At 37.9% G+C, this 17,531-nt stretch overlaps 1 protein-coding gene across 1 annotated transcript in view; it reads right to left on the bottom strand.

Annotated features, from left to right (window-relative positions):
* The window catches only part of LOC139151414 (nuclear pore complex protein Nup205-like), a 63,849-nt gene that overhangs the window by 17,689 nt on the left and 28,629 nt on the right, over positions 1-17,531 (bottom strand). The window contains exons 13-23 of the mRNA XM_070724204.1: positions 17,334-17,516; positions 16,819-17,070; positions 16,405-16,587; positions 15,719-15,966; positions 7,833-7,953; positions 5,238-5,331; positions 4,609-4,770; positions 3,726-3,965; positions 2,804-2,962; positions 1,932-2,027; positions 994-1,241 (exon numbers count right to left, since the gene is read on the bottom strand). Of these exons, the coding sequence (XP_070580305.1) occupies positions 994-1,241; positions 1,932-2,027; positions 2,804-2,962; positions 3,726-3,965; positions 4,609-4,770; positions 5,238-5,331; positions 7,833-7,953; positions 15,719-15,966; positions 16,405-16,587; positions 16,819-17,070; positions 17,334-17,516 (1,986 nt within the window). The remainder of the gene's footprint in view (positions 1-993; positions 1,242-1,931; positions 2,028-2,803; positions 2,963-3,725; positions 3,966-4,608; positions 4,771-5,237; positions 5,332-7,832; positions 7,954-15,718; positions 15,967-16,404; positions 16,588-16,818; positions 17,071-17,333; positions 17,517-17,531) is intronic.

Raw genomic sequence — 17,531 nt, 5'->3', positions numbered from 1 at the left:
TGTGGAAAACATTGATACCAAACAAATAACATGTAATTAAAATCCTTGAAATCAAATTGTCCAATTTCACCGACAGGAAAATCTGGAGATATGTGTGCTTGGATGACATAGAAATAAGACATGTCCACTGATATCAAAATTTCTGAAGAAAGGACAGACACAAACTGACAACATCTTGATGAATCTCAAATTTGTATATAATCCCAAATAAAATGCAGCACATTTTAAGGTCAGAAAATGTCCTCCCATCCCCCCAAAATACCGCAATTATACGGTGTCGCTCAAATTTGATCAGAATTGGTATATACCAGTATGGGTACCAAAGATCAACAATAAATATTGTTTCTATCTGTTCAGTGGAGGAAAATTCTACGTTTATGTTATAACAATGATTTCTGCATAGTACAACCATAAAAACAACAAGAAATATTTAAACCAGAAAAAAAAGAATGACAAAAGTAAATAAGGTCTGAAACTTTAGGTACTGGAGGTCAACTTTAGCAACATGCATAGCAGAAACAGTTAGTCCCTCTTAGTTGGACCATAGACAGTCTTCCCCCCTCTACTGTCTATGGTTTGAGCTGGTCTGTTAATATGTAACAGTTCATAAACAATGACTGGAAATGACTCAAGCCTGTTTCAGACACTCATGCCATCACTCCTGCACATTTGCAGGATTTCCCTTTTTCTTACCTCATTTGCACATTTTTGACACTGACACGTTCATGTGAACAAATTCACATCTCAACCCCTGCATCTACCTGTACACCAAATAGTGAGATGGTAGCTTTGGCGGTATGGGAGCTGTGTGTGTGACGGACATACATCCGCACATACATACCCACAAATATACAGACATACAGACGCCACCGACTCATCATATAAGCTCTTTTTGGTATTTATATACAAAACCAAATATGAGCTAAAAACCATGTTTAAGCTTGATTCAGTTACGTGACATTGGCTCTTTGTTTTGACCTTTGATCCCATTACCTGTTGAATGAGTGACCTTTGACCTGCAGCAGCTGAGCCTTGCAGAGTATTCAGTTCCTGTATCAAATACTGATGTAGTTCTTGTACATTACACATGGTGATTCCATACTCATTTTTCTGTTCAAACAATTCAATGACCTTTTCTACTGTTGCTGGATCCAAGTAATCCAGACGCAGCGATGTCGGACTCTCCTGACAAAAATCAACAGAATCCAACAGAGATAATATCTTCCTTTTTACTTGTGAGCCTGTCAAGGAATTTACAAAATACGGTTTATACTCTCTTTTCTTTAAAGCTACATACAAAGATTTCTGTTACATTTTTCCAACTTCAGCTTGGAAAATGGTAGCATAGAGTCCAATAGATGACAAAGATATGAATAAATGATATGCCATTGTAAAACTGATATGAAAGTGTTGCTAGTTTTTAGCACAAGAAGAGTATAGTTTTCAAATTCTTGCCTAGTTTATGCGTTGAATTCATATACTCATAGATCCTAATTCTTGCAAGACACCAAACTGATGGCTTGGAAACATATCACTACTTATTGTATCTTCCATCAAAAATATCCACATAGAAGTATCCACTGCCATGCCAAAAGTGGAACACAAATTTACATTTCACCATCAGGTCAATTTGGTTAAAACTAGTGAAGCAAAACATGTCCCATATGGTGCATTTTAACAAAGACTTGAAGATTTGACGGTCCCTGAAGACAGAGATACTGTAAACATGATTTTACAAACTACAGCTGCTATAACAAGCCAAGTGGGTAAAAATACTCTAGGTTTTAGCACAATACTGCTTTTTACTGACTTGGCAGATGGGGAAATGATACTGTATGGCAGGAAACGTGTTAACAATATAATACACTTGAACTTGTCCGTTACAGTGAAAACCAGTAATGTATCAGATACTATAGCTAGAATCACAGTACCTGTGATTGTTTGTGTTGATGGCAGACGTGTTCCAAATGCTGATTCCAGATAACTTGATTGATCGGCCAAAGTATATGTACCATCCACAGCACTCTCTGAAACCATACACAATCAGTGAAGTCAAGCATACCTCACTCTGAAATACTTCTATGTCATCTTTTTCAAAATGCATTAAAAAACATCAAATACAACACATGCACAGTTAAATATAACACCAGCTGAAGTTCATTGTCATGATCAGTTCTGTAGTATGCATATCTCCTAGATGTTTTCCTTGACAGGTTTAGTACACAACTTGAGCAATTGCAGAAATAGTCCTTCATATTCTGTGTTTGTTTTGTCTTCTAGCACTTGTACTTAACATAAATAGATTTTAGAAGTCATTGAAAATTTACAGGTGGTGCCAAATAAATGTGCAGAAAAACTTAGCACAAATCAAGCAGAAAACATCAGGTTGCTCAATTATGAGACCATTCCTAGAATATCAATTGGATGAATAAAGATATTTCAAAATAAATTAAGTTGAAGTTAGTAACCTACTTGACAGGAGCAATACAGCATTCATTTCTGGAATGTACGTAAATGTTATTTTTGCTTTACATGTGAACTTACAACTTAACTCTAATGAGAGGTCACTTGCCGAAGCCTACTCTAGCTTTGCAGCCAGATCATTCTATGCAAGTACTTTTGTAATATTACTTCCGCTACATATAAGAAATCATACTTTACTTTTACACCAAATCTCATAATTTAAACATTTTCCAGTTGTTTTGAAAAGTACAGTTGTATTTGCAAATGATCTTCATGCATCAAGTAATAAATAAACACTAAGATAGTCAGCGTGTCTTTCACAGTATCATCACCATCTTACCTGGATCTTTATAAGACGTCTGTACATCTTCAAGTAACAATCTGAGTAACCTCTGTGTGTGAGACCTCTGTCTATTGGCAGCTGTTATCTTGATCTCCAAGGCAACACTCTTCAGTAACCATGACTGCTGGTTGCTAAGCATAACCTCCTTAGAATCAGCTTGAATATACAGAATATGATGATGGGTTATGCTACAGGCATTCATTACATTTCAATCAATTCCAAAGTCACCCATCCCCAAAAGCAAACAAACAAAAATAACAAGACATGAAGTATTAGCCAATTTGCAAAATTTTGAAGCAAGCAGGCCAATAATAAAGTTACACAAAGAAACTGCTCAACCATGTAGAACCATAGGAGTATGTTGCCCAGGCAGATTACTGTATGTGTGTGTTAGTATACATGTATGGGGTAAAATGCATGCATAAAAGCAATCTTAATCAGACTATAATAGCATACACTTTGAAGATATAGGAATAACATCTACCTAACATGTACCATACAATCCCTCCCACCATTCAACCTCAGTACCCAGTTTCATTCACATCATTGTATGAGCTGTGGTAAAGCCAGTGTACAGTGAAGAAATGGAGTGAATTCTTCAACTTGGTCAATACTTTCAAATCACACAGATATGCTGAACACAAAACAGAGATTGAATCACTTCTTAACCCTCACAGTGCCAAAGTCAACTTTTTTTCACCATTATAAAATATAACCTGGCACTTAATTTTTTTCAGATTTTTTTCCAGAATTTTGATCAAAAACTAGCTAATGAAAAGTGACGTCCATTTGGTCTAAAAATTCAAAATATTTTTTAAAAAAATCATAAAATGTTGTAAAATGTTGCACTAAAATTTTGGAGAGAAAAGTTACAGCACTCAAAGGATTAAATGGCTGGGGAAACACACAGAAAACTCACCTGTGTGTCTGAATGGTAAGTGTTGTAAATGTTCATAGAAGAAATCATGAGTAGCCCTGAGATATCTCATAGTTGGACTACTAGTGTCTTTGTTGGCACACAGAGCATAAATCAACTGATATGCTAACTCTGAAAACCTTGGCATTTCATAAATACATGTTGGTCCAGATCGGCTGTCCACACCTTTACCAAGTAGTGAGAGAATTGTATGAAGACAAGTCTTGGGAGATCCAAGAACACCTGTGGAAAGAATCAAAGATGTGCTTTAGGCATAATTACTACAAGTCTTGCCCTAAAACATACACTATGGTATACAGTTCATGTTATTACAGAAAAATCTTTGATTACACACTTAGGTCCATTGTAGGAACAAACTTTCTGACTTTTAAGCTGTATTCTTATTTCATTTGATACTCACAGACAGCTCACTATATAACAGCTGGAGGAAGAAATCATTGCCTACACTAGGGCCTTACCATGACCAAAATTAATCAATCTGATCCACATTGAATCCTCTAACTGACTCAAGCAATCATGACACATACCAGGTTCCTGATCCACACTCAATTTTCTGATTGTCCTCTTGCAATCATGACACACACCAGGTTCCTGATCCACACTCAATTTTCTGACTGTCTCTCGCAATCATGACACATACCAGGTTCCTGATCCACATTCAATTTTCTGATTGTCTCAAGCAATCATGACACATACCAGGTTCCTGATCCACACTCAATTTTCTGATTGTCCTCTTGCAATCATGACACACACCAGGTTCCTGATCCACACTCAATTTTCTGATTGTCTCTAGCAATCATGACACATACCAGGTTCCTGATCCACACTCAATTTTCTGACTGTCTCTAGCAATCATGACACTTACCAGGTTCCTGTATGTTAGTAGCTGTCACTGGTTTTCTCACTTCGTATCCTAGCAACAAGTGAGCCAGGTTTGGTGCTGGTTGATCCAGTGAGAATAAGAGAACCCTGACGATGTGTTGTCTGGTTGCATTGCGTATCTCTCCTCCACTTACTACTTCGTCATCTGCAAAAGTTTCACTCACTTGCATTAAAACACTGATGACAATAACATGAAATAGATTTATTACAGTGTAAACTCTGGTATGTATAACTTCACACTAAAATATTCACTATTACAGAATGTGACCAGCTAGAAGGTCTGAATCAAACAACATTAAAACATCCATGACAAAGTGCAAAAAGTGTCCATACTATACGACAACCTTTAGGTATCATTGATTAAGTAATTTGTATTCTATGTGAACATGGACTGCTAATGGTTCTACTACAGAATAAAAAGGACGTGATGTGTTGTACAGACCAAGTACACCCAAGAGATCATGTGATGATGGTACAAATAAACCCACATGTGTACAAAACCAATTGGAAGACACATATTCTTGTGTGCATTTGTACATGGTTTTATTTGTACCGTGGTCCATTTGAATTCCAGCTTTCACCTAATATAGATTGATAATGACATATTCTCACCTGGTTCTTGTTGTTCTAGGATTCTGTCAAATTCTTCAATATCCTCAATTTCCAAACATTCCACAAATCCATGTAAAATATCCTGGTACACATTCTGTAAAAAAGACAAGTACAATATTATGCATCATGCCAGACCCAAACATGGAATTCTCAATAAAAATGACATTAAAAAACAGTCCAACCTGGGAAAAAATATTCAGATAAAGATAAAAATGGTTTAATACCTATAGCTGACAATTATAGAGGTGGACTTGAAAGTTAAGTTGTGGATTGATATGAGTAGTCCGCAAACTCCATCCATCCCTAAGTTCGACTGAAGGTACACGTACGTAGGGTACAGCAGTGAACTCCAAGAAATGAAGTATTGCCTACAACCCACACAACCGGCTATATATTTTGTTAATCAACTCAACCATACAATATGATTGGTTATTTTTTTGGAGACCTGATATTAAGCACTGCGTCTCCAGAAGTGGCTAGGGTGAGAGATGACAGAGCATATATGTGACTGAATCTTGCAAGAAAACAGGCTTTATTCAAACTAAATGCAGGGAAAGACACTTATTTTTTTATCCACTTGCCCTTCGGGCAAGTGGGGGGTTCGGTTCACTTGCCCGAATTGGAAAACCACTTGCCCAGTATAATTTACCTGTTTGAAAAAAGCTAAAACATTGGTTTTTCATTTCACACACTTTATTTTGAAAATTATCATGTTATCATGAGAAAATGTCAGACATTCTCATAGGGTTCTCCTCACACTTCTAAGAATGCTGGATGGCTCATTTATATTAAATTAATTATCAAAGCCCCACTAGTAGTATCATATAGCATTCTTTATGTGATTTTACTTCTGAACTAAAACAAAATTTTGGGAATGTGCTCTTTGAGGGGTTAAAATACAAGTACTGTTAACTGCCCAGTGAGACTGCATGTGCAATTTTGAACAAGAAAAATAATGTGTGCCCAAACGTAAAATGGCACCCAATGCAAATATAGCAAAAACAGTGTACACCGTGCATATATGCATTTGAATATTCACGGAAACAACAGAGTAGTCCAATGTAATGCATAGTGTTGAATGTTTTCAACTGGGACAAAAATGTTTTGTTTTCTTTGTAGTATGGTGGGAAATCAAATAATGGTTAAAATGTAAATTACTTGCAATTTTCACTAAAGAATGTTTTGTAAAGCTGCAAAAGACAACATCCTGTAAATGGGTAGAATTTAAAGAAAACCAGAAAAAATAGGAAGCCTTTTTAGGTCAACAAATTTCAAGATTTACAGCTAGTGGGGCTTTCATATTCATAGAAAAAATTCTAACAGTTCATATGTTTGTATGTTTACTTTCTCAGGTCTTAATGTACAAATAATAACAGCCATTTTAATTGTACCTTCAAAGTATTTTTGCAGTTAAAAGTTTTAACTTATATATACAGAAAGAAAAAAATCTGTAGCTATAAAGGAATGTTTTGAAGCTTCTGAAAATCATGTACTTCTTTGTCATGTTTTACTGCGCTGACATCATACACAAGCCCTATGAAGTTTGGATTACCATTGCACTATGCCAGTATCCTATGTTTTTCTAATAACCTAGGTGGTCATTTTAATGCTCATGCGCAGACTAAATAGAATTTAAACCAACAACCTAAGGCGTCGGTGGTTTTCTATGTGTCTTGAAAGATGAATTTCTCGATGTCAAACTCGCTCCAATTGCTTCTTGACAGTCATTTTAGAATGGAAAATTCACAAACAGAGAGGTTGGTCGCCACGGACAAGTAACTTTTAGCTTATTGACCTGAAAATTAAGTCAGTGTTCATTGAAAATTCAAAGGCTGGACCCGTTGACACCAAAGCTTACTCATGACTTTCATTGCAATGCGGTCTTGCCACGATGCCACTCACTGTCACTTAACATTGAAGAGTACGTTTTAGTAAAACTCCCTTTTTTGTGGTAATTTTTCACTTATTTTTACATCATTATAAACGTTCATACAAAGCACAAAAACCGCTGTGTGTTTCTTTTTTTTTACCGTATCAACATATTGTGAGACACCGTAACCTCACAGTCAATGCAATGAACTTTGGTGAACGTACATGTACGCTACACCAGCTGAACAGCTTTTTCATATGCAAAATCAGCATACGGTATTTAACCGGTGGTATTGTTTGAAATGCATTTTATTGAAAGCGATTACATGATTCTTTTCATCAACTCTTCATGCAATTTTATGAAAAATCTTATGGAAATGTTCACAATGACATAACATGAAATTTTTTTGTTGTTTAAGTCCGTGTTCCCTCACCGGAAAATCGCTCTTGTGAATTTGATTTCTAGGTATTATTTTTCACTTGTCCCGTCGGGCAAGTGGCATCGGAGGTTCACTTGCCCGAACGCGACTTTCACTTGCCCCGGGCAATCGGACAACCCTTAGTGTCTTTCCCTGAAATGTATCGGGACAACATAGAAAATTTTCTAAAAAGTAACACAGTTAAAATACCTCATGTATTGGGTAGTTTTCCAAACAAACCACATGAGATTGAAAATGTAAACAAACAGAACCAGGATATCAATACTATGTGACTGTGGGAGCTTACCTGATTGGCTGTTAACATGCGGACTAATTCTGACTGAACTAGGGAGGATTGAGTAACCCAGAACAATATCTTGACAGCAGAAAGAGCAAGCTCTGAGTTGAAAGAGTTGTAGGTCACATACCTGTGATGGACAAAATGTATTATTCTAATGATGATTGTGTCAATACAGCAAATTCCACTTTTTCTGGTATACACACATTGTGTGCATTGAACCCATGTTGTTCATTTTCATCTCACATAAACAGCTGAAAGTTTCATAAAAGTGATGTCATCTCATTTGTGTCTATGGTGATGATCATTTGAAATTTGATTCACTTGCAACACAGAGTGTCAAGCTATAAACTCAGTGTATCCTTGCCAGCCTAATTACCTAATCTCTGTTTTGAGACTTTCTGTTGTTTGTGTTAGATAACACAGAGTAGTTTCCATGGATACAATGTGTGTATACCAGACACCGTATACTTTCTGTTGTTTGTGTTAGATAACACAGAGTAGTTTCCATGGATACAATGTGTGTATACCAGACACCGTATACTTTCTGTTATTTGTGTTAGATAACACAGAGTAGTTTCCATGGATACGATGTGTGTATACCAGACACAGTATACTTTCTGTTATTTGTGTTAGATAACACAGAGTAGTTTCCATGGATACAATATGTGTATACCAGACACCGTATACTTTCTGTTGTTAGTGTTAGATAACACAGAGTAGTTTCCATGGATACAATGTGTGTATACCACACACCGTATACTTTCTGTTATTTGTGTTAGATAACACAGAGTAGTTTCCATGGATACAATGTGTGTATACCAGACACCGTATACTTTCTGTTGTTAGTGTTAGATAACACAGAGTAGTTTTCATGGATACAATGTGTGTATACCAGACACCGTATACTTTCTGTTGTTTGTGTTAGATAACACAGAGTAGTTTCCATGGATACAATGTGTGTATACCAGACACCGTATACTTTCTGTTGTTTGTGTTAGATAACACAGAGTAGTTTCCATGGATACAATGTGTGTATACCAGACACCGTATACTTTCTGTTGTTTGTGTTAGATAACACAGAGTAGTTTCCATGGATACAATGTGTGTATACCAGACACCGATACTTTTCTGTTGTTTGTGTTAGATAACACAGAGTAGTTTCCATGGATACAATGTGTGTATACCAGACACCGTATACTTTCTGTTGTTTGTGTTAGATAACACAGAGTAGTTTCCATGGATACAATGTGTGTATACCAGACACCGTATACTTTCTGTTGTTTGTGTTAGATAACACAGAGTAGTTTCCATGGATACAATGTGTGTATACCAGACACCGTATACTTTCTGTTGTTTGTGTTAGATAACACAGAGTAGTTTCCATGGATACAATGTGTGTATACCAGACACCGTATACTTTCTGTTGTTTGTGTTAGATAACACAGAGTAGTTTCCATGGATACAATGTGTGTATACCAGACACAGTATACTTTCTGTTATTTGTGTTAGATAACACAGAGTAGTTTTCCATGGATACAATGTGTGTATACCAGACACCGTATACTTTCTGTTGTTTGTGTTAGATAACACAGAGTAGTTTCCATGGATACAATGTGTGTATACCAGACACCGTATACTTTCTGTTGTTTGTGTTAGATAACACAGAGTAGTTTCCATGGATACAATGTGTGTATACCAGACACCGTATTCTTTCTGTTGTTTGTGTTAGATAACACAGAGTAGTTTCCATGGATACAATGTGTGTATACCAGACACCATATACTTTCTGTTGTTTGCGTTAGATAACACAGAGTAGTTTCCATGGATACAATGTGTGTATACCAGACACCATATACTTTCTGTATTTGTGTTAGATAACACAGAGTAGTTTCCATGGATACAATGTGTGTATACCAGACACCGTATACTTTCTGTTGTTTGTGTTAGATAACACAGAGTAGTTTCCATGGATACAATGTGTGTATACCAGACATGGTATACTTTCTGTTGTTTATGTTAGATAACACAGAGTAGTTTCCATGGATACAATGTGTGTAAACCAGACACCATATACTTTCTGTTGTTTGTGTTAGATAACACAGAGTAGTTTCCATGGATACAATGTGTGTATACCAGACACCGTATACTTTCTGTTGTTTGTGTTAGATAACACAAAGTAGTTTCCATGGATACAATGTGTGTATACCAGACACCGTATACTTTCTGTTGTTTGTGTTAGATAACACAGAGTAGTTTCCATGGATACAATGTGTGTATACCAGACACCGTATCAGCAAATACAATTTTTTCATATTACTAGTAATACCAAGCTCTCATGAAAGATGAATTTTAAAAAGATTCATGTTACTGAATTTTGAAATTCTGTTAAAGGTACTATTATAAGAATTAAACAATGCTTTCTTAATGATAAATAAAGTTGTTTCTTCACACTGTTTGCCTCACATCAAGGCATGCATTCAGTTTTTATATATTTGAGATGAGCTCCAAGAAATAGTAAGTAAATAACAATGACTGTAACAGTACTGAAGTACACACAAATCAAACTGAAAGATACACTGTGCTGCATGTAGTATTTAAGCAATAAAGCACACCCAGCAATGGTATACCATGAGTTTTTGACCAGTTCACAACATATATGCACGGCGATAGCGAGTGCATATATGGAGTGAACTGGTCAAAATCTCATGGTATACCATTGCTGGGTGTGATTTATTGCTATTATATCATACCAGTATATTGAAATTCTGCTGTGGAACGTCAAAAACGGACTTTTGCTCAAGCTGAGAGCTCGCGCATATTCCAGCCATTGTGTATCGCCAATATACCACGGTTCTTTTTGCGTCTTGACCAATCAGATCGCTGTAGTTGCGCCATCAATATACTGGTGTGATATAACATACAATCTTGCATTTGTGTTTGGTTCACAGACTTTATGTTGTCATTTATTTACAGTGGAATTTGATCGAGTGTCCGTTTTGCCTTGCAGAGCTCGACAAGTCTACATGTTGCTTATCATTAGAAAAGTAAACATTTGCAACAAATTGAGTCTTTGATGTTAGATTATACAGCGCGCGCGGCGAACGTTTCCCATACACTGTCTCGTCTACAATCATGACAGTCGTTTCAGCATGCCACTCATGCACAACAAGCTTGACACCGCACTATAGCTATAGCACATCATCAAAGTATTCTTTCAGCTATTTGTGTACTTTGATTTGGGAAATACAATTCAGACAAAACTCACTGGCATATTTTTCGAGTGTCGGATCTATATCTAGGGGAAAGTCCTCAACATCAACCGGACTGACTCTGGGCGTGTTATTATACTCTTCAGCACGGTGAAGAATATTTTGAAGGCAGAGAGATATCACCGTACCCTCCATGCTAACCCGTTGCCGAGCATGATGCCGTCCGAAAAATTAAGTGCCAAAATACAGTGAATTATTTCAGAAACACTGGGTGTGTTATTCAATGGCACAAAAGGTACTGTGTTGATTGAATTGCACTTGCATGTGCAAAATCAACATTTTTCTTCAAGTCTATTTTGTAGCTCAGAGAAGTGTCAATTGAGAAAGTTTCATTTAGCTGAGACAAAAGAGAAAGCGGGATTAAAGTTTCATGCAGGAGTGTTTAGCATTTCTCGTTGACAACATTCAGTGTTGTATCGTGTCAAACTTGTTGATAGAGTAGACTGCACTGGCAATACTACAGACTGCATGCTGAAGGAACTGTTGTCGTGATTGCTGACATCGAGAGGAGAAGAAAAGTTTTTTTTTTTAAATAGAATTTACTTGTTTCTTCATAAAGTTCCCAATTTTAAAGTAAACACCTAAAAGAAAACTGGTGATGTGCATGTAGTGCAGTTTATGCTTGTTGTGAGTGACATGCTGAAACGACTGCAGTGATCGCGACGAGACAGTGTATGGGAAACGTTTGCCGCGCACTGTAATCTAACACCAAGCAAAGACGAAGACTCACTTTGTTGTAAATGTTTACTTTTCTAATGACAAGCAACATGTAGACTCGTCGAGCTTTACAAGGCAAACCGGACACTCAATCAAATCCACTGTAATTGTCAGCAGCTACTAGACAGGAAAATTTGCCAGTCAAAGCAGTCATGATGATGGAAAGACAAGGATATATGCTGTAACCTGTTCACCCCCAATTTCCTGTAAACAGGTCCACAATCACCACTGATAACAATGGGTGTTCAGAGGTCGCGTTTACGCAAAAAACATGCGTATTTGACGCAAAAATTATTTTTTTTACGCAAAAATGAAATGTCGTGCGTAATGATGACGCGTAGGAAATATCGTTCAGTGCTTCCACAACCTGTGTCGTCAGCTCACGCAACAGAGCAGCGACCTAAAAAACAGTGCACAGTCGCTAGTCGAGCTTGTTGCTTTCTTTCTTTCACAAATTAGCATATCAGTGCACCGCGCGCGTTGGAAGGGTGTATAAATCAATCATGAGGGCTCAGCGTGCTTGTCTTCTCAGCTGAGTCAAAATGTATCAATTTTACGAAGAACGATTCGATAAGAAATAAAGATTGCAACATTTCAAAATTTCCGTTAACCGTACACAAATTGCCTCATAATATTTTCGATGTTTGTTGAGACGGTAATTGCACGATGCCGAAAAAAATACAACCAAGTTTACTGTCTTATCACTTCACTCAACACCGCCACTGGAACGAATGCAAATAGTGATACGCTAGCTACTGCAGCAGGTGGGAGTGAAATAACAAGGTCAGTCGAAAATAATGAGTTTACAGGCCCAGATACTGCCAGTGCCACTGCTGATGAAACGGCCGTAGATAAGCTTGCCGAAAGTCGAGAGGGTTTGACAACAAACGACTCCCCAAAGAAAAGAGCCAAGATCGTAACAGTAAGAAAATACCGCCCTGAATGGAATAATGAGTTTCAGTGGTTGGAAAAGCAAAGGTTGTCATTAGGCGGTCGCGAAGTCGACAGAATGTTTTGTACAGTATGTCACAGTGGTGGAATGAAAAACACATTCACCAGTCTTTACGGATGCGGCGATCTCCAGATATCGGCTTTGAAGCGTCACCGAGATACGGAAGAACACAGAACTGCTGTCAAAAACAAACCTCTGAAATCACGCATGCAGAGCGTCTTATCGGAAAACTCTGCCAAGAAAGTGGACTCTCACACTGCAATGATGCGTATCGTGTATACCATGGCAAAAAATGAAATGCCAGACTCCGTTTTTTTCCTCGCTGATCGAACTTAATCAACAAAATGAATGTAAAGCCCTTTGCGATGTCCCGACCTACAAACATCATAGCAGCATAGAAGAAATGCAGCAGGCAATCGCCCAAGTTATCAATGAAGATCTGTATGAGGAAATTGAAGCCAGTCCTCTAATATCTGTAATAGTCAATGAGACAGTGAACATCACCATTGACAAGAAACTGATCATGTTTCTAAGAATCATCAAAAATGGCAAACCAAAGAATATATTTGCAGGAAACATCACAATCACCGCTGGCAATGCAGAGACTGTGACAGCCGCGATATTTTCTCAGCTTGAGAAAATGAATATCGATACTGCCAAGGTCATCATCGGCCTTGGCTCTGACGGAGCATCTGTTATGACTGGACGGCACAATGGCGTTGGTGTTCGTATGCAGCGGGTGAACCCGTTTTTGACGCAAATCCATTGCGCTGCACACAGAGTCGCATTGGCATCTTCAGACGCAACCAAGGGGATTGAACCAGTAGCTAACTACAGGCGTACTGTCAACTCCATCTACAACTACTTTGAATATTCGGCCTCCCGATATGAGCGTCTACGGGAACTGAACAGGGCCTTGGATAACGCAGACTTTTTAAGTCTAAAACAACCTTGCTCCGTACGTGGTTGTCACTGTCAAGGGCAGTAAAAGCCATCGAATGTAACTGGCCAGCATTGATAATGGAGTTAGACGAAGACGCGCGCAATAACCCAACTGCCGATGGAATTCTACGACAGATAAAGCAGTTCTCTTTGTAGCTTTAACCAATACTTTGTCCGACGTACTTCCTGTAATGGAACGACTGAATTTAGTGTTTCAACGCGAGAACGTGAATTTGTCGGTGGTGAAACCCATGGTCAGTGCTACGATTGCCAGTCTAGCTGAGTTGCGACGTAATGGTATGTCTGGTGTGAAAGAGCAGCAATTTGAACGGGAGTTTCGACAGACCGATCGTCACTTCAGAGGGCACCGCCTCACGTATGCGTCAGATGTCAATGTCAATGCCTATAACGGGGTTCGCCGTGGGTTCATTGATCATCTAATAGCAAGTCTCCATGAGCGATTTCCCGACCAAGATCTTCACATACTCAGCTGTTTAGACAGGGTTCTAAATGTACATAAATACCCCGCTGAAAACCTGAATGATTACGCTATGGCTGAAATGGAAGTGCTGGCTGATTTCTATGGTACGCCAAGACGCAACGATGACAACGTGGAGGTCCCACCTATTGTAAACGGGGATGATTTACGTGAACAGTTCGTGACGGTAAAACGTTCCCTGGCGGGTCACGGCGTTCGTACATTTGAAGAAGCTTGTGGTGCCTCATTGAAGATTACGCGGACATTTTTCCAGAGTTCAAGGTTTTGGCAACTTTGGCATTAGTTTTGCCGATGTCCAGCGTGCCATGTGAGCGAGGTTTTAGTACACAGAACAGAATCAAGACAGCCCGGCGCAGTCGACTAACGGACAAACACGTTGACACTTTGATGCTGATTTCGATACACGGGCCCGAGCTACCTGACTTTGATATAGATCGTGCCGTCACAGCGTTTAATGCAAAGAACAGAAAGAAATAATTATATAACAACAACATGACAATAACGTTTGAGAGACGATTGTCCGGAAACTGTAAACTGTAGTTTTTGCATGTGTTCAGCCATAGTGCTGGTGTGTTCACTCTGGTTCAATGCCAGTGACACAATCGGAATTTTTACAGAGCAACTTGATCGATCCATAAAAGAATTAAAAAAAACAGAAAGATTTTGATTACCCACCGTTTTTCTGACATCAAATCCATGACTTTGTAATGGTGTCTGACCCCAGTGTTGTATTTTGGGGCGTTTATTATTGAACATTTATCGTTGAGTTTGATCATCGTTCTTTTGATCACATTGTTACAAAATTGATGTGTACATGTAATGGGATGCTCATCGTTGACTGGAAAATGATTCAAGTTGTATCCGGTAATGTTTAGTTACGTTCTTGTGGCTACATTGTTCTGTTAATTGAAGTAAACACGCTTTTGACGCACAGTCAAATGATTTTGACGCATTTTTTTCATTGAACGCGTAAAAAATCCGCACAACAAAATATTTTACCGCGACCTCTGGTGTTGGGCCAAACCATTGTGGTGAAAGGGTTAATGTCAATATACATACTGTGCACATAGGTCTGGCAGTCTATGTACACCAAGATACAAGTATATACAGGCAAAGCATGGTGTACACACTGTATTGTCATGTTCTAACACTGTATCAATGTACAGCAGGAAAAGAATTATATACAGGTATCTGATCTTGCTGATTAAAATGCTAGTAGCTGTAACATTTGATGATTTTGTTTGCTATTTTTGTTTTTAATGTCAACTACAGTTTCTTGTTCTTTTCCTTAAAGCCTGTTGAGATACACAGTATTCTGAACCCTATTGAAAACACCAGATTGCCAACTCAGCCTGTACATGTGTAGACTGCATTGTTATTGTTGACAAGTGAATTCTGAATTCTTTTACATGTATAGATACTGTGTTGGCTTGCTACACAGTGGGTCTTTCAACATTCTTGGTTTGAGATGGTTTCACAAATGGAAATATGTTTAAACTCTAGGACTACTCACTTGGTCACATTCACCAGGTGATCAGCTTTTCCTGTCTTTGGACTTATTCCCATCAATAGCTTATCCATGGAAGTAACCATGACACTGGAGCTGTATTCCCTTAAAAAATCCAGGAATACTGTCTCTTTTTCCAGGGTACACTCTATCATTTTCAAGCAGAGTAATGCCGTTCTTTGTAAACTGTCTTTTCCCGGGAATTCCGAATACTGATCCAACAAACCAGTGGCTTCAAGCACAATATTCAATATCTGGAAAAGAAAATATTATGTTACTCATAAAATACTATCAGATATTGAAGAAACTCCATTAGTACATTTTTGCGAACTGAAAATTAAGCATTAAGTTGAATCAAAATTCTAGGACAACAGCAAGACAAAATCTTTGATGACAGTACAGGACACATGGAATGAACTAAAATGATTCCTATCACACTGAACACATCAAAGACAGTTGCTTATCTTTAAATACAATTCCTAGGACAAACAGCTTGTGAATGCATGTCACACACTTTGTTAAAAAAAAAATTCTTATATTTTGTATACTTTTTTCAAGAGATTTATAAACTTTTGACACCTGGTCATATGAGGTATTTTGACAAAGAAGTAGTTGTTACATTAATACATACAAAATGATACATCTTTGTCTACAATTTTGATACAAAATGTAGAAATCATTATCAGACCTACCAGTTTTAACATTGGACTGTCATTCAGCAGATGTACTAACAGGTTATATCCAGGTGGTTTATTAGCCGCTACCATACCACCACCTTGCATTTCAACTTGTTGTTCAATGAAATCTTCACTCTGTGGTGTGTAGTCTCTTAACATCTTGTACAAAATTTCCAAAACTGCAGCAGAAACTTGCCACTGCAAGTCAACATGAAAGTTTGTTTTGATTTTGTAGGAAGCATACTTTCTCATTTTGAATTTTGGTACTCCTAGCAGTTACTTGAAGAAAAACAAAACTCAACAAAAATGTTTTATGATTAGTGACACACATATTGCACACAAATATTAAAGGCATATTAAGGCAGGCTCTCTCTCTCTCTCTCTCTCTCTCTCTCTCTCCTCTCTCTCTCTTTACTACAATACACTTACCTTCTCCGATGGGTTCCGATATGCTCTGGTGTTGAATTTCAGGAAAACCATATCTCTCAAAAACTCTAGGTATGGATCAAATCCTGGAGCTCGGAAACCAACACCCAGGGAAACTGGCACAGGAATATCTGTCAGTGTGTCTATGAAATCTAGAAATCCAAGAACCATAGGAAATTCTTCACTTCTGGCTTCAACTTCTTCAAGTTCAATCTGGATACCACTGGCCTTAGACGTTTGTACTGTTGGCAGAAGCTGTAAAGCGGGAAATCAAAACACATAAATTACTGATTAATTTCATGACATCCATATTTCAGAACTGGTACCCAGGTGGTTTCTCTTCAGAGAAGACAATTATCAGAGACAGCAGAACTTTGAACATTACCTGTCAAATTACCAATGATCACTTTGTCACATTATCCCTATATGCTAATCACATCATGCTTTCAACCCCTTTTTATCTTTTCTAGCTTGCAACTTGCACCTGAGATGGCCTGTAGAGGGCGTACTCTACATACCTGTGATGCCTCTAAAGACTGCCACAATGTAGCAGCAATCTCAGGGGACTTCCCAAAAGCAGACAGTGTGCGTAGTATTTCTCCTTTCAACACTGGTGGTATACTGCATCCTAAAAACCCAAACAATAGTTGTATCGGCAGCCATGTTTGATTCTCACACAAAGTGATTCTAGCAGTGTCATCCTGGAAATATACAAA

The sequence above is a fragment of the Ptychodera flava genome, chromosome 2 (genome assembly GCF_041260155.1).
Source record: "Ptychodera flava strain L36383 chromosome 2, AS_Pfla_20210202, whole genome shotgun sequence".
Taxonomy (NCBI): Eukaryota; Metazoa; Hemichordata; class Enteropneusta; family Ptychoderidae; genus Ptychodera; species Ptychodera flava.
This window is presented reverse-complemented; position numbering and strand designations above follow the sequence as displayed.